The sequence below is a fragment of the Larus michahellis genome, chromosome 9, assembly GCF_964199755.1.
Source record: "Larus michahellis chromosome 9, bLarMic1.1, whole genome shotgun sequence".
Lineage (NCBI taxonomy): Eukaryota > Metazoa > Chordata > Aves > Charadriiformes > Laridae > Larus > Larus michahellis.
In genome coordinates, this window is record NC_133904.1 from 12567594 (window position 1) to 12589966 (window position 22373).

The window sequence follows — 22373 nt, forward strand, 5'->3', positions numbered from 1 at the left end:
TCCAAAGATCTGCATTAAACATTGTAATTTTAAAGGGGATTTTAATACTAGCCAACCTTACAATTTAGTGTGTGTTTGTTTATGCTAGAAAGCACTCTTTATGAATTGTCTTCTTAAGCTGTTTTAGCAATGATTTTTTTTAAGTCTAAGATGCATGGAATACATTTGAAGCCACAGATTTTTTGTATTTTTATAACTATGCTTGTTGCATGGGAAAAAAAATACAGATTTGGAGTGTCGTGTGAAACACGGATGAACGACTTAACTTTGTTAATAATTAATGTAATTTTTAAATGAGGTAAGGATTTATTGAGCTGAAAAATTGCCAAGTCACTCCAGCTGCATAAGACTCTTTGCCCTCAGATCATGATAACTTTAATTTATACAGTTCTGATCTGCATGTCTTAGGTCACTGTTTTTGTGGAGTCTCGTGCTGCCATCTTAAATACTGTAACCTTAAATTTTAGGAGTAAAGCTTCTTACAGCTTTGTAACTTTTACATTTTATCAATAATTAAACATATATTTAATATGATGCTCCAAAACCCACTGAAGTCAGCAGGAAGACTGTTTTTGTAAGCAGGCTTTGGACTAGGCCACTACTCGAGTATGTAGTGGCTACAGAAGCTTGTACGTAGGTGTTTGCAGCAAATTCTAAATAAAGCTTGATTGGCCAACTTTACACTTTTTAAATACTTCTTAGCTTGTGTTTTAGATTTCTGGAGAGGCTGGTTAATTTAATTAGACCTGTCTAATGCATCTAAACATGCTCAGTGGGGAATCTGCCTGGAGGACTTGGTTATAGAAATCCACTTATTGCCAGACTGAAACAACTGCAGAGAGCCAATGGGAGAACCACTTCCCTTGGTCTGCTCAGATTCTTTCAAATAGCTTTTGAAAGAAGTGCTGCTGCTTTGGGAACCTGCCATGTATAGTGAGCACCATATATGGCAAAATAATTATTTTTGTTTGATAAAAGGATGGAGATTGTGTGAGGCTGATTCAGTCTCAGTGGACAGAAGTACAATGATTTTTGTTTTTTTAATTAAAAATGGAATCTCATAGATGCTATTAGTGGCTCAGTTTCTACATATTTCTCTCTGTGCTTGGCTTCAAAAGCAGTGCTCTGAAAACAACGGAGATGAGGCATGCAATTCAGTGCGAGGAAGGGAAACAGAACGGGCTGTCAGGGTTGGTAGGATCTGGTGAACTTGTGACTACTGTGCCAATATAGAAATAACAGACCTTTGGTTGAATCCTTAAGGTATACAAGACAATGGGTCTATATAATAAAGCCAAATAACTTAATTTGACATGCTGGGGTTATCAAAATGCGAGCCACATCTTTTTGGTGACTTTATTTCCTTTTTTTTTTTTGGGGGGGGGGGAGGAGGTTTTGGGGTTTTTTGTTTGGTTTTTGTTGTTATTATTTTTCATATTAGATTGCAAGATTTGAGTTATGGACACCCCTGATGCATTTCTGAATTTTATGTAATATTACAAAGTATTGCATTGTTCCACATTTAGTAGAGATGTTTTACCAAATGCTTTGCTGAGCTTTGAATTACTTCATCTTTATGATTAGCCTTAAACACTCTTTCCATTAAATACACTGTGCAAAGTCATGAAAACTAGAGGGCACTCAAAGTTTACACTGAGTTCCGGTCTCTAATTTACTCATATGTTTAGATACTGGAAATATCATCTCGTACAACTGCTATATGGCAAGAGGAGAGAGAGGGGACCTGACAGAATGGCCACAGCAAGACAACGGGGCACCCTTGGACCTCCTTTCCCTTTCTCTTCAGACTCCTTGTTTCTGTCACAGCTGCAAACCTGCAGCTTTTCCTTTGAGCAGCAGTAGTGACACAGGATTGGGACATACTTGCTTTCATTAAATTCTCTGCTTGCTCTGCCCTTGCGATGACCCCGAATAGAAAAAGCTGGTCTCCACTGATTCTTGTGAGTACAAACATAAGCTTTACAGGTATGCTTTTTAGGATGATGTTTTAGGAGATTTTGCAAAAGAAGAGCTCCAAGAGATACACGTGTAATTTCTCTTATGTTGTGTGCTGCTAATGGACCATTAACGATATATTATTATAGGTTATTGAAACATGCTTTTAAATGATATAGCAACCCAAATCTGAATGCAGTAATTTGTGTGAATAGTCATAAGGCATTATGAGAGAAAATGTGAACTGATGTTTTTAAATAATAAAGCAAGTACTTAAAAGTGAGGGTTTTGCTTCCCAAAATATGACATGATTTAAAACTGAATGCAGTGTTGATTCATAGGTTTTCTTGTTCTTTTTTCAGCCTACAGCTAGTATTATGAAGTTAATGAAATACGTACTTTCAGATCTCCTGAGATATTGGCTCCTGCAAGAATGCCAGTGGCAGCTGGGAAAAAAATGGCAAACACCGAGAAAAATCCTTCTCCACTTCTGAAATCTGGTCCAAAGTTTTCTGCAAATATTGATGCTGCAAATATAGGTGAAAATGAAACATACCACTGGGATTTGGTTCAAAAGTTACTTAATGAAAGAGGTGAATAAGCTAGTCTTTCACGTCTGGACGACTGGGTTTGAATCTGTCTCATATCATAAGCAAAGTGAATTTGATTTCCTTAGTCTGGTCCCCAGTAGGATGTGCTTGTCTGCATCTCAGAGCTACAGATCCATATTGAAGTGACAGGAGTGTCACTAAAGCACTTGCACTTAGCTCTGTGTAAAAGTTTGTCTGTGCTCTGCTGATATATAAATGACTCAAGCTGCAGATAGCTGTGCTGTCAGCTTCAGCCGCAGAGAGACAGACTCAAAATTAAAGATGAAAAAAATTCCCTTGGTTTGCAAGCTTACTTAAACTCGGGCAGAAAATCCTGATCTTGTGACCTTTTTCGGTGGAATCCTTAATTCAGTATGAAGCCAAAAAGAATGCAAACTTATTATTCTGTGATAGATAAAAAGGTTACTTACCTTCATAATTAAAAAAGCCTCTTGCCTTCTTTTCGTTGTTGGTAGGAATGACTGTCCCAATAAAGAAGTTTGCAATGGCAACAAGGAGAACTATTAGAAGAATAACTTGAGCCTATTAATAGAAACAAAAAGATTTTCCTGATGATTTTAATTTGCGTTGACTGTGGAAATGGCTATATAGTAAGTCATCTGTATGTGTTCCCTATGATAGATTACTAGTTTCTGTAGTTTTTGAAAATGCCATGAATCAAGATAGCTAAAGCAGCTAATGACAACAGCAGATAGTTTTTACTAAGGGGGTTTTGAAACATATAGTTATAATTTAATTTTATGTTAGTTTCTTTACAAGAAAAGGCAAACCGAAACAGCTAATGCATTAATATCAAGCATAAGACATTTTTATATTGTTATAAAATTTGTTTAGTTGCAGTGTGTTGTCACTTCAAGGGTTATAATACCTAATTGTTTTTCTGATGTCTTTTACAAGTAGGTCTAGTCTCCATCACAGCAGAATGTGAAAATAAGGGTGCTATTCTGGACATGATTTCGATAGCTCTATTCCACCCTCCAAAGTATTTCCATTTGAATTTCCATTTTGAACTTTTTACAGGTGGAAGAATAGCAGAAATCATTAGAGATTAAGGAATGGATGGCAAATAGAGCTCTTCGGCTGAGTAGGGCTTGAGAGAGTACAGTGATAAAACCATACATTGTTTTTACTATGTTATTCTGTCAAGCTGCATCAAAAATAAGGGCAGAGGGGGCACTTACCCAAGGCTCTAAATGATGCCATGAATTATAAAAATCAATATAATCAAACTGTCTGCAGAACACAAACTTCCTCTTCCCTCTTAAATGTATGTTAGAGAAAGAGCATGGAGTAATTGTGCTTTCATTGAATGTAATGATTAAACTGCTATTGCTTTTAGAAAGATTAAGCGTGAACTGAAACTGAGTGCTTTTGAAAATTCCACCTGTTGTATAGCATTCCTCACACACAAATGCTGTACACTAGTCTATCATACTGCTTGCCTTTATGTTCTTTTAAAGGTTTACCTTTGCTTCCCATTCCATACCAGCGACAGAGATGCCGAGAAGACATACAACAGTTATGGTACCTATTATTCTGATGTCATTGGACTCATCTACCATCAATGTATCGCTCTCCTGAAAGCAGTAAGAAATGTTATTAGAACCAGCCTTTCTCTGCCCAACTGGCGGCATCAGGTAACAAGGTGAAATAGAAAGCAGTGAGCTGTCAAAGTTTCAGAGATTTGTGAGACCGTGTGTTTGTAATTCATGTTCCAGCTGGCTCTTTGTAGTTGGGGTTTTTTGGCTGTCTAATTAGATGTCTGTTACTTTTCTGATTTTGAGATTCTTTTTGAGAAATTTATGAAATACGTTCATAAAGTAGAAATAATGGAGAAACATTTTATGGCATATTTAGACAGACCAGCTTCTTCCCTGCTAAAGATGTCCCTCAAGCCTCAGCTAAAAAGTATCACCACTTAAGCAAATGTACTATACCAAAAAAAAATCAAATAAAAAACCTCAAACCAAAACAAAAAACCCCACAAAACAAAGCCAAAACAAAACAATTTAATCATATAAATGAAACATCTACATTTACCTTAAGAAGTTCTACAACTGTTTCAGCAAATCCAACTACATACATGGCAACTGCCACTGCATTCGCAAAAGCAAAGATAAGTCCTATGGATCCACCAAACTCTGGGCCGAGGCTTCTTGAGATAAGATAGTATGCTCCACCTACAGATAGAAGTGATTGTTATTTCAGCACAACTAAATGCTCAGGTTTTGCTCATTTTTCTCACATAAATAATACTGCAAGAATCTCTGCTTTTAACCTAACAAGCATAGTCAATATTTGCCCTTTATTAATAGAGGAAACTGATAAAAAAAGGAATGTGCTTTGTACTGGTTCTGCCTTTGGACTTTTCTGTATGCCTTTCTATTGCAGAAATCTTTTTAGGGCATATTAGCATGCAAAACTGGACCTTCAAATAATTTTTCATGATACATAATGTAGTAACACAGAGCAGAGAGAACCTCACTTCCAGACAGGTTCTAATTTATTTGGATCTGTTCCAATGTTAGCACGAAAGATCATATTCTTCGGTACACTGTTAAAGCTCCCGCGTAGTGATGCAGAGAATCTTTAATCTTTTTTGCATATCACCATAAATGGAGCATATTGCTTTGTCAGTTAATTATTTCATCTCATCTCACTGGCAGTTAGTATTTATTGTCAGGAAGTGTTTAAGATTATATACATTTTAATTTACTGTTGATCCACTGAGAGAGATTAAATATATCTTTTTATTATTGCTTTGCTTATAACACAGTTATTTTAAATCCTTTTTTTTTTCTAATCCAAATCTGCAGATTTTTGTATTTTTCATGAGATCGTATTTACTTACCTCCTCTTACTACTCCATTAGTGCAAATGGCAGACATGGAGATACCTGTTAATGTTGTTACTACTACACTCAGACCGATAACTATGATTCCAAGACCTGAAAGATCCGAAAAAGAAAGTATATTCAAGTGTTTTCAAATACCTGTTCTGCTTAAATGACGTAGTAAGAACTTGCCATTTTCCACAGAGTTTTGACCAGACCAGTTATAACTTTAAGGCTCTGAAATGCACTAAAATTTTGTTTCATAAAATACCTGACATGCACTTTTCCAGCAAAATTATTTACTCATCTTCCAAGGAGTGGCTGAAACGTAAGGAGTTTTATAAAGAAGGTATTAAATTGAAGATGTCCACTGATCTGCATCAGTCTGTAAAATGAGAGGAAGAGATGCCTCATGCTCAGTTTGTCCAAGGATGTCCAAGCTGAAATGCTCTGAATAAGAAAGACCTGCTGAAAGGTAACAGAAGAACTCCATGAAAAGCCAGAAGCCATCCCTCGCTCAGCAGTAGGCAGGAACATCTGAAATGTACTTCACAGACTGAACTGAAATCTGGGATTTATTAAAAGTGACAATTCAAACATGCCATAAATTGTGATTAGAGGTGGCTAGAATTGTTACCTTCCAGTTCCTTTAGATGTACCATTTGGTTTATCGTCCCTCTGGTTTGTCTCATGTGAAAATAATACATAAAGACCTTTTTGGACTTGAAAGCATTAGTAACCCTAAGATTTTTACCTCCACGGACAAACCCATTAGTTGCTATTGCAGAAGTTGACAACCCAGTAATTGAGGTTACCATCGTGGCGAGAAGAATTATGATTACTCCGAGACCTGTCAGTAATAAGAAGATAAAATATTTTACTCATGTTCCGCGATTCCTACAAATCATTCTCTTTTTAAATTGAATTTTCAGGCCAGAATCAGAGCAATAAACTGAAAAGATGGTTTGTTGACCACTTGCAGTTTGCAGAACATTTCCAAGGAGTCCATGTCACGGTAGTAAATTATTCCCATCAGTCTTCAAGCAGTGATTCTTTCTGATAGGAGTACCCTAGCCAGAAGCTCTCATGATTTTCAAAGGCTGGAGGAAATCAGCAAACAAGTGTCCCTTGGCATGGATGCTTATATCTGCCTTTAATATACATCCTGGCTGTTAAGGTGAAGAGATCGACACATTAACCAGAGGTCTTGTAAGAATGCTGCTGCCTTTCATCAGTTAATTAAATATTGAATCAGAGAAAGACTGACTGTATAGTTTCTTAGTGCACCAGGACAAAGGGTCTATCAGGTTGAGAGACAAGACCTGAGTGTGAGCCTTCTATATCCTTACTTGCCAAGCTATCAAGTGCTGTGCTTCCCCACTCTCTCCTCATCTCCTTCTTTCCCTGCAAAAAGTAGTTTTACTCTAACACAAGAAAAACATTTGAAAATGGAAATATTGCCTTTTAGATGCAATTTACTTCTACAGTAAATGGCATCTAAATTACTGTAATGTATAATCTTAGAGAACTTAGAGTCTTTTTTTTTTTCAGCTGGTATCACAAAATTGTATAATTAAGCAAAAATAATCAAACATCTGAAGATCAGTGATACGTAATTAGTTATAGGTGAACTGGGTTTCAGTTTGAGTAACACTCTAAAATATGAGGTTTTGGCTGTATGGTCAGTTTTCTGTTAACTTTGTGAAACTGTGCTAGAAGCTAGAAGCTGTATGAGTGGGAGGTGCCGAGTATGATTTAGAATCATAGAAACAGACAGACTTCTGAAGGTCTGTAGCTCAGACTCCCAGTTATAGCAGAACTGTTGCCAACACAGGATTAAATCAGTGCTGGCTTTGGCTAGCTGGGTCTTGAAAACTTCCATGGGCAAAGATTACATGTTCCAGGACTAGACTACCCGCCCAGTGAAGAAGCTTTTCTTTGGGTACAAACTGGACTTCGCAAGCCACAATTGCAGCCATTGCTTCTGTTATATTTTCTGGCACTACTAAGAGTTTGGCTCTGCAGCTCCAGAATACTTTCTTGTTTCAAGTCAGGTGAAGAAATAAGATCACATTTTTCTCTCAAATTTATTGCTTCTATTCCCATTTCTATCTATGAGAGGAGGGAACAAAAACTGGAGAAAAAAAAAAAAAGAAACAATTATAGTTTGGTGCTAAACATGGAATCAGTTCTTAGTTTTGTCTGAACTTGCTAACGCTTATGCAATAAGCAGAATTGAAGATTATACATTGCTTGTAGCAATATTTATTGACCAGAGCTTATCCAAATTGAAACTTGGATCCTACAACTGGCATTCAGCTAGTAGTACTACAGACATATTGACTTATCTGCTGTATTTCTACCTCCTGGCTTCCAGATCAGATTCCTGACTTCAGTTCATACCGGATGGTTATAGATATCCAATCCCTGAATGAATGTTCTTTGCTGCTTGAATTATAGCCATGTTATCACAATCCTTCAAGACACAGTAATGTAATGTGTGAGATATAAATGCTATATAACATAGTGTAGGATATTTAAAGTGATTTGAGCCTCTAATAAATCATGGCTATCCTATTGATTTCTGAACTCTTGCTATAACTAGTCATGCACCTATTTTGTATGCAGGTCACCTAAAAAGAAGTCCAAATGGTCATCCCTTTTGGTCAGCTACCGTTACATGGAAGGATATTGTTAAACCCTGCAAATCTTGTGCCTGAGAAGTGGCTGAATATGACTTTTAATCAGCTGTTAACTCTTTAAGACAGGCAGACATAGTGCTTAGAGATATGGTTTAGTGATAGTTTTTGTCAAAGTTAGGTTGATGGTGGGACTAGATGATCTGAAAGGTCCCCTCCAACCTAGGCAATTCTGTGATTCTATAAATTGAATAAATTAGACACATTATTCTTAAAGTAGTTTTAAAATTATTTGGTAAGTGCATATGCATCCTAAGGAGTATTTTTCCAGGATTTTCTATTGCATTTCACAATTCATGTTGTTAACGTGTATATGATAAATAGGGTCACATATTTTGATAATTTGATGAGTAATATCTGCTTGGGAAAGCAGGCATTTTGAAGACATGTAAGAAGAACAGTACATAAAAAAAAAAAAGTGACTCAGCCAAAACACCATTGTAGTATAACATAATGTAACGTAATTGTAATATTCAGGGACAGATTTTCAGTTAACATGAACTCGGTGGTTTTCCCTGCCTTTGGCTAACCATTCTATGTATAGGTACAAATACAGACTTCGGAGAGTCCCTAGGTGTTAGCTGGAAATATCAGGCTAGTTTTGGACCCGGAACCTTGTCAGGATGATACTGTCCCTTTTTCCCCAGCTGATGATAAACAGAGAACCTTGTCGGAATGTTAGTTATTTTCCCCTGTAAGAGCTTTTGCCCAAGACAGCCTATCAGGATATGGAAATAATTGGGTTTTCTCTCTTGCCCTCTGATGATGGGGATATAAATGGTGCCCAGATGGTGATTTAACTGACTCATTTAATTTCCACGTTAGTAGCCGTACCCGGTGAAATCCCCGAGCCTTGGTGATGATGAGCTTCTATCACTGTTCTCCTTAAGCAGCTTGGCTAGGGACTTAAAGCTCATTGGTTATAAGACATTCAGAAAATGCATTGAGAAATTATTCAAACGGAATTTGATATCTCATTTTCAGAAGTAAAACTAACCTTACATAAAGCATGCAATTTTAAAAAGCAACAGCAGAGCCATAAACCATAAGAAAGGAGAGCCTGCTTATCAATGAATTAAAATGGTAAAATTAAATGTGAAAGCAGAAAGGGTTTAACTGTTGTTGGTTCAAATTAATGTTAAAATCTGATTAAAGTTTAGATTGAAAACCAGGCATATGGCTGCTAAGTAAGTTGTTCTAAAATGAATTACTCTTGCCTATGGCTATTCTCACACCTCAAAACAAAGTAATACTTCTTGATGATCTCAATAAGTTACTAAACTGCCCTTAAAAACTAATTTTGCATGAAACCCCAGAGCAAAGTCTTGGCAATATTAAGATGCAGAATTTTCATGGCAAGGCATATACTTATGAGTGCCCTGGGCTGTACGCTCTCATTTGGTATGCATCATAAAATCAGCAAGCACCCCTTTGTCAGGCACAGTGCTAGAGCCACGCATGGAGCACTGCAAAAGTAGGTAAAGTTCTTCCGCTTAGTTCTGGAACTTTTATTGTTTGGGCGTTTTTTTCTACTTGTGTAGAAAAGTTTATGGCTGGACTTTTTTCTTAATAAGCATTTAATTTGTTTCTCTCTGTCTCTTTTTTTTTTCTTTTTTTTTTTTTTTCTAAAAAAAAGCTCAGTCTTGCTCAGGTGAAACTTCTGTGAAGTTACTTTTTTTTGTTGGAAATGAGACTTCAACCATGCAGAATTTGGGAGGTGTTTCCATTCAGTGTTTCATTTCACTTCCATTAACAAGGAAGTGAATGATACTTATATTCAGTGGGAATTTGAGCACTGAGTGTTATACAAGATCAGGAGAGTTGATGCTGTGAGGCCAGAGTTTGGACTCCAGCTCGTGTCTACTTAATATTTCCATTCTGTGAGAATCCAAACTGGAATATTTGCCACCCACCCTTTGGATTGTTGGTTGTTATGCCGTCTGGGTGCCAGTTGAAGATTAGGGCCATATTATTCTAGACTGGATGATCGTGTAACACAGATGCATTGCATCTGGACACTGCCATTGCAGTTCACATTTCTGTGCTCCCCAGAGCAGTAGCTCTAAAAAGGAAGTGGTACCACACAACAACTACTGATACATTGCACCTTACTGAGATGCTTCTAGTTGCTGGAGACTCGTGTAGGTCGTGAGCCTTTTCCTCTCTCGCTGGTTTCATTGAGCACTCAACAACATGCTGGACGGAGGCCTTGGGGCCCAGTCCCCCAGGGACTGGGATCTGGGATTTAGATTGATTAAATGGCACAATGAAGAAACAAAAATACAGAGCAAAATGAAGTGTACTTAGTTAATTTATATGAAAGCTGTAGCAGAGCTGTTAAAACTTAGTGTTTCCATAGTACACTAGTATCTAGTGCTGTTCTATAGTTAAAAATAACAAAAAAATCCTGATGAGATGAAACCTCCTTCCAGTTCTGTTTTCATCTTTGCAGAGAAGTGTGAAGAAGCGTTGTTTTTAATATGTAGATGACAAGGTTTGGGATTCACAGATAAGCAAAGTGTGAACTCTTAAAGGTTAACTCTCTACGCACATATTAGAAATTGGCCCGAGTCATGAAGTTTACATCTGTTACAGGATCTAAATACAAATTTCACCACAGCTTAGAAATATTCAAATGTGATGATCATATGCATAGTTAACAGATCTATGCCTCTAAGCAGTAATTTGGCTGTGAGTCTGGAAAATTCCAATAGTTTGGAGGATTAACATCTTTTACCCTGGCAAGCGTTTGAAAACATTATTTAGTTCAGCATGCAAATGCACATCTCAGATTATATATTAATCATGATCATGTATAGTTTATCCTCTTTATCCCTTTCTCTGTTGAAAATTATATTAAATAAGATACATACCAATTCCTGCTTGACCTACAATCCAGGAAAGTCGAATAAAAAGCATCACACCCCAAATATTAAGCATGCATCTTACCTAGGTTTTAAACAAGAAAATACTGCATTAGTGCAACGTTGAAAGTAGTGTTAACAACCAGAAGGGTGATAGTGTGCATTGCAGGCTTTTTAAAAGCACCCTAAACATCCCTCAAGTCCGCCTCCGTCTCTTACTTCTAAAAGACCTTAGTGTTGCAGAACTTATCTTAAAGATTATTTTCTTTTAATGTTTTTAGAAATGCAGATGAATTTCTCACCAGCACACCCTTCACCCATCCGAACTTGACAAATCCTGTTTTGTTTTCTTCTTCCTTGCTGGCTGCTGTCTCATCTCCAGCCGTGCTTTCTCCATTAGCCACTCTCTCGACTGAGCCGGTGCTCACGGCTATGTTCTGAAGGATTACACAGAAAACAAATACATTTTTGTGCCAAGCAGAAGACAACTGGCTGCGTCAGAGAGACATGGAACAAAGGGATTCCAAAGAAGATCAGGTTTTACTGTCTCTGGAGTGCCAGGCATCAGCAGGTGGGCTTGCTAACAGTGAGAAAAGATGAAAGAATCACTTAAGGAGAGTAAATACATTATTATCTGATACTAAATTGTTTTTATTGTAAACTGTATTCAACATACATGTTGTGTTGATGTGTTAGTACAGCATCTAACATAATGAGGGTCTTGTGGTTGGCCTCTACACGCTGCTGCAACAATTTATGAATAATGTTAAGTGTAGAAACAGAGATAATTGCTCGCTAGAGAAAAGAGACCTAGCTGAGTGCTGCATGGCAAAGTTATGTGATGAACTCTGGTGTTTTCTGTTGGATGAAGTACAAACATAATTGCAGCAGCAAATGGGTAACATATTCTTAAGAACAGTCACAGAAATACCAGTGAAATGTAGTAAATAATGCAGTAAATGAATAATCCTCTGTGGTTTAGCCACCTCTGGTAAAACCATAGTAGATAGGATTAGGAATTGCCGTATTTGTAACATAAACAGAATAAATAGCCCAGAATTTTAGATCATTCACATCCAGTTAGACTTAAATCTGTATTTTATCTCTTCAGGTCCTATGTCCCAGAATCTTTGAGGAAATTTAGCATCATGATATGTTTCTTGTGGCTTGAATAGGAATTATTCCCAGTACTGAGGTTTGTACTCATCATTGCTGCTTTGTTGCTTTTAATTTTATATTTTTTTAACACAAACTTCTGACTGGTTTTGTGAAGAGTTGGCATTAGGTTAACTATCGCTAGGTGTTTTCTGGGTCCTCTGCAAAGACCTTCGGGAAGGACCATGTACCTTGCCATGGCCTGGCAGAGGGTCCGGAGTGTTTGTCACTTCTGGAGAGGAATCAAGATGCTTTCAGGATTTGGAGTGGGGTGAAGGTATTTCCAGATTAACTAAACAGGTCAACGAGGGGAAACAGCTGTGATTCTGTGAAACACAGGAAGTTTTTTCATCTTGCTTAAGCTTCAAGGCTGTTTCTATATTTTGTCCACGGACTCAAAAAAGTCCAACAAACAAAACCAAAACAGACATAAAGACCAACTGTATGCGACACTTACACTAACATTTGGACTCCCCCTCATAGGTAGGGGCTCTAGCCACTATGTTGCAAGGTTTTAGAATGCCTTTGACACAATAAATCCAGGTTTGTGCTCACAAATGAGAAATAAGTGGATGGATAATACATTTTGACATGGATTAAACTTGGTGCCTATGGTCCTTTTGACCCTAAGTGAAATGGGAACGCAAGATCTATTGAAAGCTTGTGACTTTGAGCTCCCAAGTTACTTAGATAATTTTGACAATTCTTACCCTAAAATAATAAAGGATGTGTTTCCTTAAAATACAGTAAGTGATTAAAGTAAGTTAAGGAAGATTAAAGAATAATGTAAGGTTTTTTGCCACAGCGGTTAGAATTTCAGAGACAAAAAAAAAAAAAGGGCTTGGTCTTTGTACTTGAAACAAGTTGTTTCCTATGTACTTTGAATTAATTTGTGCTCTGTATGCCATTATCATAAATTATGGCCTTAAACCTTCCATAAATGCATTTTAAATTGGCGTGCTTTAGTGAATGATTGGTTATTTACCAAGCAGTTGTACCTGTGCTACTCATGCATTAAGAATGTGGAATAAAAGTGACAGAGCATTTTTAAAAGCTACCAAAATAAAAAGTTAACTGCTTTTAGAAAAAAAACCCAACGTTTTCCTTTCCTTGTTTCAGAACGGTTTAGCCTTCATCTCTCCTGGGGATAAAGATGATGAGCTCATCACGTCTCCATAACAAGTGTGGAGAATAGCCAAGATGAAGAAAGGTTAGATGATTTCTTATGTAGGGTAAATATTAAGCCCAAGTAATTATCACCAGCCATCAGCTGTGAAATAGCACTTAGACTATTTTTTAGGGATTTAATTGGCGTTTTGTGGCTTAATGTGTGCAAAAACTGACACATCTTGCTAAAAGATGACACACATTTGACTCCAGCAGTGTGGGAACTAGATATTTGAAGTTCCTTTCAGCCTGCCTTACATTCTGACATTTGAAAAATTACATATTAAAAAAGTGTATTAAATATTAATATTTATCTTCTGATGTTAAGCTCAGCATCAAAGCACAATGGGAATGCTTATGTGATGTTTAGAAATCTGAAGTCAAACATATGTCACTTCTTATCAGAATCTGGCAATGGGCTTTGACAGGACAGTTGTCTTCAACAATTTGAGTTTCACAAAAGCCGAGGGTGAGAGGAGTGGGATTGCCTTGGGGTACGGTGTGGTAAGCCCAGGTTTTAGTGTTAAAGAAAAAAGGAATTAAGCATCTTCTCCAGAGCTGCATCTTAGGCTATTAGTCTAACCCACGTACACACTCAGTGTGGCATTTCATCTCCTCCTTAGTGGTGGCAGGAGAGCCTGCTGCATGCTGGGGCTGGTGGATGGGCACCCCATCCAGCTGCACAAGCTGCATTTGCCTCCTGATAGGACCTCAGCATTTTCATACCATCTTAATTCCCTTCCCTACTAATCTACTATTCGGTGACCTCATGTTTGTTTATTCTTCAGAATAAGCTCCATAGACTGAAGTGGTTTGTCCAAGGTCACAAAGTGAGTCCATGGGACAGCCAGGAATAGACTCCAGCCATGCTAATGGCGGGTCGTTTGTTCCAGTGCTGTGGTTAGTGGCTCCCAGACCGGGGCTACAACTCACATAAGGGCACAGCAGGTTGCCAGTGTAACAAAAATCCCATTACCTCTGACATTCACCTTCCTGTTTTGAGGGGTATAAGATTATCCTTCTGTGAACTGGATACTGGAAAATGTCTGGGAATGATCAAGCTAGATGATGCTTTTTTCTCTTCTCTAACAGTCACAATCCGTGAAGCAATTTTCCCTTCATTTTATTCTGGGATGTAATCTGCCTTCTATTTAATCTTCTCTAAGTGAAAGCCTTAAAAAACCCTAAACAAATTTATCTTTTTTTTTTTTTTTTTAAATACACAAACCATTGGGAGATACAACAGCAAAAAACCTGGATTTTCTGGTAATGGTCAAAACTGAAAATCCCTTAATGTGCTAAAGTTCAGTATTTGTTCATTCAGCATTATGTTCAAAGCCAAAATAATACACTATTTTTCTCCTCTCTGGCTACTACAAAGTAATTATAAGAAGTTTTTTCTGGGCATGGAAATGTGTTTAGTCCCTTGAGTAGCAGTTTAAACATCTGCAAATGAGAAGGGTTACCAAATTCATATTTTTCCCTTTCCACATCCACTTTGCAATCATTTTTGGACATAAACGATTACCTGGGTAACCTGTTTCTCCTTTCTGTGTAAGCCATTTTATGCAGGTCTGCGGAGACCTATTTAAATAAGTCAAGCCCAAACTAAGAAGTTGTCCTAATAAGATCCTAAAGAATCAGGTCCTAATTTCCTAATGGCTATTTTTTTGCTTGATTTCATTACTTTATATTAATCCTCCTTAGGACAGGTGAATCTCCAGACAACTGGAGTTTGAACAAGATCTAGCCCAGCAACCAAAAAATCAGATGCTTGTCCAAATTATTCAGACCTCAGAAGTATGTAAAACTGAGTGGAATAGTGATGAGCATGCTTCCTCTGGAGATTTCTCATTTCACTATCACCCAACACAGAAAATGAATAGGGGGTTTTGCTGCATATTGACACTTTTAGTCTGAGTTTGACTGTAGAGGCGATCTCTCTCTCTCCAGCCTTGTCCTGCTAAGTGTGTAATTAAGAACCTCAAAAGATGTTTGATTTTAATTCTCTAAGTATTGTTTCTCTCTTCTGCTTTTTACAGAGAACTTGGGTTTTGTGGCTGAAGGGGGAAGGGTCTAATTTTACCGGTCAGTAGAGTATCATATTATTGCACTAAGGTTTTGCAGTAGGTTTTTTAATAGTTTAACTGTTTCAAAGTGGTTAATCTTGTTCTCGTCCCCGAAAGTTCTCATTACAGCTTTCCATGCTATTTATTTTGCATGGAGGTGATTCTTCCACATAAGGAAATCAAGCCTTAAAAGATCTATATAGGTGAATAGACAGCAAAATTTACCTAGCCACCTATCCGAGGCAGTAACACAGAAGTTAGTGAAAATCTGGTATTTAAAGACTTGGTATTACCAACTTCTCAAATTCTTTCCTGTGGAAGTTTTGAATGCGCAAACCCCAAAAGATTATACCTGACCAATGTATATTCTTCTGACAAGTAGCCATAGAGGGTAACAAAAGTGAGGATTATCATGATAAAGGGCACGTTTTGTTATTTCATTATTCATTTGCTGTAGTGTCTATGTGGAAAAAAAAAGTGGAACAAACAGGAAGAGTCTGCTAAGGGGAATTTTTTTACATAAAAACCATTGGTCATATGTATCAATAGTAAACTCCTACGTTATGTCAACCAAAAGTAGGTCTACTCAGAAGGGAAGAGGAAAAACAGCCCTAGAAAATCTTTCAAAGGCAGGTTAGCCCGTTGTATCCTGTTCAGTAGTTCTCTCTGTAAGCGTGTTTTACATGGATATAGTCCCATCTATTACATGAGCAAAGTCTAAACAGCTGTTTTATGGAATAGATTAGGAGGAATTTAGCCAAATTATTCCTCCATAAATGCTTTCTATGTAGTCACTCAAAAGGCTTTTCAGATTCTTTCCAAATTCATTGGTATAATGAGCATGAAGGCCTAAATTCATTCACTGAATCAGTACCTGAAAACTGTTGTCTGCTTCCCGCTTCTGAGCAAACACTTTCAACCTCAACACCCTTGTTCTGGACTCTTTCTTGATGTTTGACTGGTTTGTTACAGCAATAAACAGGTAGCGCTTTGGATTTCTGATTAGTTGAAATTGCATTTATTGCACATAACGTTTTTTATAATACTTACATATATTAATGAATACAACAGAGGAATCTGTGAAAATTATGCATTAATGTTAAATTGAAGTTTAGAGTAAGCGTGAATTGTGTAGCTTGGTTAAATTATGAATTGATATTCATCATCTGCTGTCCTAACTCTTAAGTGAAACAAGAGATTCAGTAGTTTTATACTTTTAGACAAGATTAAGCTATGTTTTTCTGCTAATCAAGTATATTACTATCACCTTTTAATAAAAATCTTTTCTTTGAGCAGAGTACAGAGCAAAAAACATACTGCAGCTACCAAAGGAAATATGGCGATTACTTGTACTTTCTCTCTTGGGCAAGGTCCATGAATTTAAGGGCTTTCTCATATTAATAAACAGAATTAACAGCCTGGAAATGGAATAGAGAAAATTTGTATCTTTCCTTTCCACTTACCTTTGCCAGTTGTTCATGAATTTCTAATAAGCTTGGTCTGCTGAGCTTATTCCCACTGACACTGCCAGTGTTTCTGTAATAATCAATTTTTGGAACTGGGTCCACTGTGTTATGGCCAAAAGTTTGTAGATAATACATTTTAGTGTGGGTATCATAGGGGTGTAAACTGGCTTCTGTTTTCTCCGCATTTTGAAGGAAATTGTCGTATAATTCTCTTTTTCCTGGTCTGTAACTGATTCTCAGTCTGTTATGTGCTTCGTCAGTAAAAGATGTTTCTTCATAATGTGGTGGGTCAGAGCCCACATCCTCTTGGGATGTTTCATTGTTGTCATGGCTTTCATTAATTATGTTAACTTGAAACCGATTTGCATTTGGATCCAAGAATACATTTGGCGAATTATTCATTGACATCTTCAGGGATGCTATAGACTTAGGTCACTGATCCGTTTACTCTTCTGTGGCTGCAGCTAGTTAGTTGCAGCTGCAGCAAAGGGTTTAGTGTTCTTGCAAATGAAATCTTTGCTCTTAGAGTAATGAAGTTCTGAGAAACTTTTCTTGAAATCTCTAAGCAGTCTTCCTAATAACTGCTGTGTTTCTGCCATAAAAAATACAAATAGAAAATTTCTATTAACTTGCACAATTAGATAAATTTTCCACCATAATCTCTCCCCTGCCTCACCAAATATCCATGAGACTGACATCCTGTGACTTGTTGAGTAAAAAAACAGTTGAGTCAAAGACTGAGTTTTTGGGGATGTTTCCATCTGTGATGGATGCACTCAACCCCTTAACCAAACTAGCGGTAGTTTGGTACAGGCTGCAAAGGAGGTAAAAGCCTAAGCTGTAAATGGGCCAAGAACTCCTCTAGTTTCAATCTGTTCCCTGAAAACCCACAAAGGAGCAGAGTGACACAGTGATCATTGATGCATATGCGCTTGGAACACCGATCATACAATTAACACATGAATAGCGGGTGGATTTTCTGAGACTCATTTATCAAGGAGCAAAGTAAGTTGTGGGTACAAGGTGTCACATGCATACCTTTTCCATCACATGTCATTTGACTACAAGCTAACCACTTTATTCCATAAATATGTGAGTCTTCTCTGAGTACTCTTGGCTAAGCAGCCTGGCTGCATGACAGTCATCCTCCCTCAAGCTGGGAAGCATCTCAAGGTTGCTCCTCGAGGTAGTGAGACCTTTCACCAATGGCAACTCTTTGGTGAGCAACTGATATGGTGCATAACCTTGTAGTATGGTAACTTTGATTTTGTCTTGGTAACTTTGATTTGTGCCTTGGTAGTTTTGAATCATTGTTCAAATGATTGTGGCATACAGTAATAGAGTGAACCTTGCCATTGAACTTTGTAAGTCGCACTTTTTCAAGATCATATTAAAACCACTTTTGCTAATACCTTTGACAGGGATTCTTTAAGCGAGCTAAATCACCCATTTGCGACAAATTGGTGTAGTTGGCAGAATCCTAATTCAGGATTCATGACACCATCTATATAAAACGGGCTTTGGATCAGATTCTAAGTACGTAAAATTGATTTTCAAATATAGTACTTCTTTTAATAATGCTATGTTTAATTGAAGCCAGTGAAAGCGTAGGCAGCACAAGGGATGTGACACAAGATTCCATGAACTCCATTGACTGTTTATGTTCCACTTAAGTATTATGGTACCATGTGTATTTCTCTCATAGTCTAGCATTAAATTTGCATGAAAAGCTTGAATCAAATACATTTTTTTAAATTAACTACAAAAGCTAGACCTTAAGTTTTCAGTAGCTCCACGATGGCGACAATTTATGAGTAAGCAATTAAGATATAACAAATTGTTCATTTTTTTATGTAAAGAAAATCAATGTAATGTGATGGAATAAATAGACAACTGAAACAGATCCAAAAATAGTATTTGGTTTCCTAAATTATAATGGAGGAAATAAATGACGATGGTAAAGCAGTAATTATTAAGAAATATTAACATTAGTCCTGGGCATTGGAAGGTTCATAGAATTTTATACTCAAGTTTACATTTGTACACTCAAAACACCCTTTAAGATGATTTGAAAAAAGTTGTAGCAAGTCATAGAATCACGCAGATTTGAAGGGACCTTGGCAGTTTATCTAGTCCAACCTCCCGCTCAAAGCAGAGGGAACATTGAATGTAAATCAGGTTGCTTAGGGCTTTCACCAGTCAGGTCTTGACATTCTCCAAGGACAGATTTCACAACCTGCCTTGTCAGCCTATTCTAATACTTAATTGTCCTGACAGTGTTTTTTTCCTGTATATCCAGTTGGAACCTTCCCTGTGTCACTCTATGACCATTATCTCTCACTCTCCTGTCGTGCACCTCAGTAAATAGCAGGGCTCTGCCTTGTCAGTAACCTCTTAATAAGTATTGGGGCGGGGGGGCTGCTTAGGTTCCCCTAATGCCTTTTCTTCTCTGGATAAACAAGCCCCATTTCCTTATAGGGCAAATGCTCCTACCCCTGACCATCTTGGTGGCCCTCCATTAGACAGACACAAGTTTATCAATATCTTTCTTACATGGGCAGGTGGGAGGGACAGGTAAACAAACTTAGAAACTGGGTTCCAGGTGCAATCTGATGAGTGCTGAATGGAGGGGAGTGATCACTTTGCTTGATCTACCGGCTATGGTCTTGTTAGCACAGCCTAGGACAGTGTTTCCTTCATTGCTTCCAGGGCATGGTGCTGACTCCTCTGTAGCCTGCTGCTCACCAGGTCACTTCCAGGAGAGTTGCTCCCTGCCAGTGAGGCCCCAGCCTGTATGGTACAGGGGTTTAGTATCTCTGAGCTGCAGAATTTGCATTTGTCCTTGTTGAATGTCATGCGATTCCTGTTGGCCCATTCCTCTAGCCTGTCTAGGTCCCTCTGAGTGGCAGCCCATAGCGAGGTGAACATACGATAACTGTACAACCTGCTTCCCACCTCCACTTTCCCACACAGAACCCCTCAAAAAAACCAAAAGCACAAACAAAAACCCCAAGAGCAAAAGAGATACTTATATTTAAGGCCTTTAGTGGGTTAAGTACCTTTGCAGCACCTTACAGGATGGCCTCAATGGCCCTGAAATGAGCTATTGAAACAATGGGAATCCGTATGTCTTGAAACATACTTCTAAGGAGATAAGGGAGTGTGATTGTATAGACCTCTATAACTCATTAGGAGTCCAGGTCTGTTCAAACTGACTAAACCAGACCGTGCTTAGACATTGAAACTCTGCAAGTGTATGTAAAAGCAGAAAGCTTTAGAAACAAAATATATCTATATAAAGGAATAGATGAACTGAAAGTCTGGGTAAATAAGCCCATTAGATGCGTTTTTTAAAGTTTTGTGCTTTCACAAGAGGTTGGACTAGATAACCTCCGGAGATTTTTTCCAATTTAAATATCTCAATGATTTTATGGAATGCATTTGGCCCTTTGGCACTGCAAGATAAAATGCCACATCAATATTTATACCTTGGCAATATAAATTTTTTCTAAAATCACATATCAAAATTATAATTTGAAGAGCTGATAATCAGATGTCCTCCATCTTCAGTATGAGATATAGCTAAAGCATATTTTCTCGCTTCTTCCATCAGCTATAGATAATATTCTGCTGTCACCTCTCTGCTATGACACCACTTTATAACCTCCTCGTATTTACGTTGGCTTTCCTGCTTAATGTTTTGTAAGCCTCACAGTAACATGATGCATTTATTTAGTTTACTTTACTTCTTCTGGGTTTGGATGATCAACATTATCATTATTATTACTACTACACATTTCTGATGGTAGATAGTATTCTGCTTCCTTCAGTCTTTTAAACTTGTAAGGAAGTGTTTCATCTTCAGGCATGAAGGAGCAAACCCAAATCTTTTGTCATTAAAGTCAGTTGAAAGTAGGTTTGTTTCCATCTCCATGACGAGTGAAATCCTGATTCTTTGATGACAGAGAGACTTTTGCTACCAAGTAAAATGATTCTGTAATTTCACTGTCTTATTTCCATAATATTACTATTTTGCTAGGAAAAGAAAAGTCTCTTACCTTTCTGCTGTTCTTGAAAATAATACTTTGATTTCCACAGTGTATTTCCAGAGGTTTCTCAACTGTTATTTGGCATTAATTTTGTGTTTAGTATTCTAGCATTACGCACAATAATCAAGTTTACCTTATTCAGAATAATTTAACTTACCATTCAGTCCTGTGTTTTTAGGGAAGAACAATCTGCCTCTTTTATTCATGCCTATAGTGTGTCCCTCTCTTTGAGGCATTACAAACTCTGCCTTATTGGCCAGATTTTTCTCCCTGCTTAATATACGGAATAGACCATCCAATCCTTCTCTTTCAAAACATTTCTAGATGGTGATTTAGAGAAGCATTCTAGCTTGTTAACTATTAACCAGCAAATGTACCTATCCATTACAATTACTGGGTTTATGGTATTGCAAAATTTCTAAGGGGGCCTGAAAATACTTTTGTTATCTCCATTTCCCTCCCAGCTATGCCTGACTCTGTGCACAGATCATGATCTCTCTATTTTTCAGTTCTGCATATATAGTAACGGAGATAACAAGAGTTCAGGCTTCTGCTCAGCGCATTTTATGTGGAAGAGATTCCAGTGAAGTCAGCAGGATCAGTCATTGGTGGGTCCCCTTGTCCTACATGCATTTTTGAACCATTTGCTCCTAGCCTCGTTCAAATTTTTCCTCTGCATATTTAAGGAAAACCTTAGAAAAATTATGTTCTATATATTCTTTCTGGGAAGGTTGACTCTCTTGTCTTTTGGGGGTGCAGGAAATGATGAAGCTTTGTAATCATAAGGGAGTTTGATAATTGCTTCAAGCAATAGATTGGATCAGGAGCAAAAGTAGTAAGACAGTATTGGGGTTCTTTGGGTATGTTTGCTGTGTTTGCTGTATAGTTTAGAGATGACTGAACTATATTTGACCCAGATAACTTAAGCACCTTCAGCACTCTAACCTGACAGCACAGAGCTCAGCTATGCTGATTAGGTGTACGTAAAAAGAATGGCAGCATCTGGTCTGTGCAGCAGATTATCCTATCCGGCAATAACAGATCACATGAATCAGTGTACTGATATCTACCTTTGATTTTGGGGTTAAATTAACTAGGATAAATGCAATATACTGAATCTCTGAGGGTCTGGCATTTTTTCTTACGCAGAATCTGAAGCAGTTTAAAAGCACTTACATTCACAAAATTGTTTATGTTTAATAGTTTGGATGGACCAGTGTAGATTAGTGTTGGCTGTTCCTCTCTTATATTCTTCGGATACGAGAGTCATGTCCTTCCTTGTACAATCAAGTACTTCATGTTCCAAATGGCACTTGAAGTCTGCTGTTCCACTGGCTGCCTCTGCCTAGTATATAGAGCAAAGGGACGATATGTATTTTTCAGGATACGTGCAAAAGAAACCAAATGCCGTAACTGATCTCCTTGTCTTGGCTTCTCGTTGCAAACAGAGCTTTTTAGCAAAAGTGACAGTGCTTAAATTTCTGATGCCAACCTTCTTAAAAAT

At 37.6% G+C, this 22373-nt stretch overlaps 1 protein-coding gene across 2 annotated transcripts in view; it reads right to left on the reverse strand.

The window, feature by feature from the left end:
- The window catches only part of SLC12A1 (solute carrier family 12 member 1), a 49540-nt gene extending 32312 nt beyond the window's left edge, over positions 1–17228 (reverse strand). The window contains exons 1-9 of one of the 2 annotated variants that reach the window (XM_074601232.1): positions 16818–17228; positions 11266–11400; positions 10973–11048; positions 6155–6250; positions 5419–5514; positions 4608–4747; positions 4034–4144; positions 2978–3089; positions 2356–2483 (exon numbers count right to left, since the gene is read on the reverse strand). In XM_074601232.1, the coding sequence (XP_074457333.1) occupies positions 2356–2483; positions 2978–3089; positions 4034–4144; positions 4608–4747; positions 5419–5514; positions 6155–6250; positions 10973–11048; positions 11266–11400; positions 16818–17228 (1305 nt within the window). The remainder of the gene's footprint in view (positions 1–2355; positions 2484–2977; positions 3090–4033; positions 4145–4607; positions 4748–5418; positions 5515–6154; positions 6251–10972; positions 11049–11265; positions 11401–16817) is intronic. The other variant, XM_074601233.1, reaches the window with a different exon arrangement.
- Positions 17229–22373: the final 5145 nt, after the last annotated feature.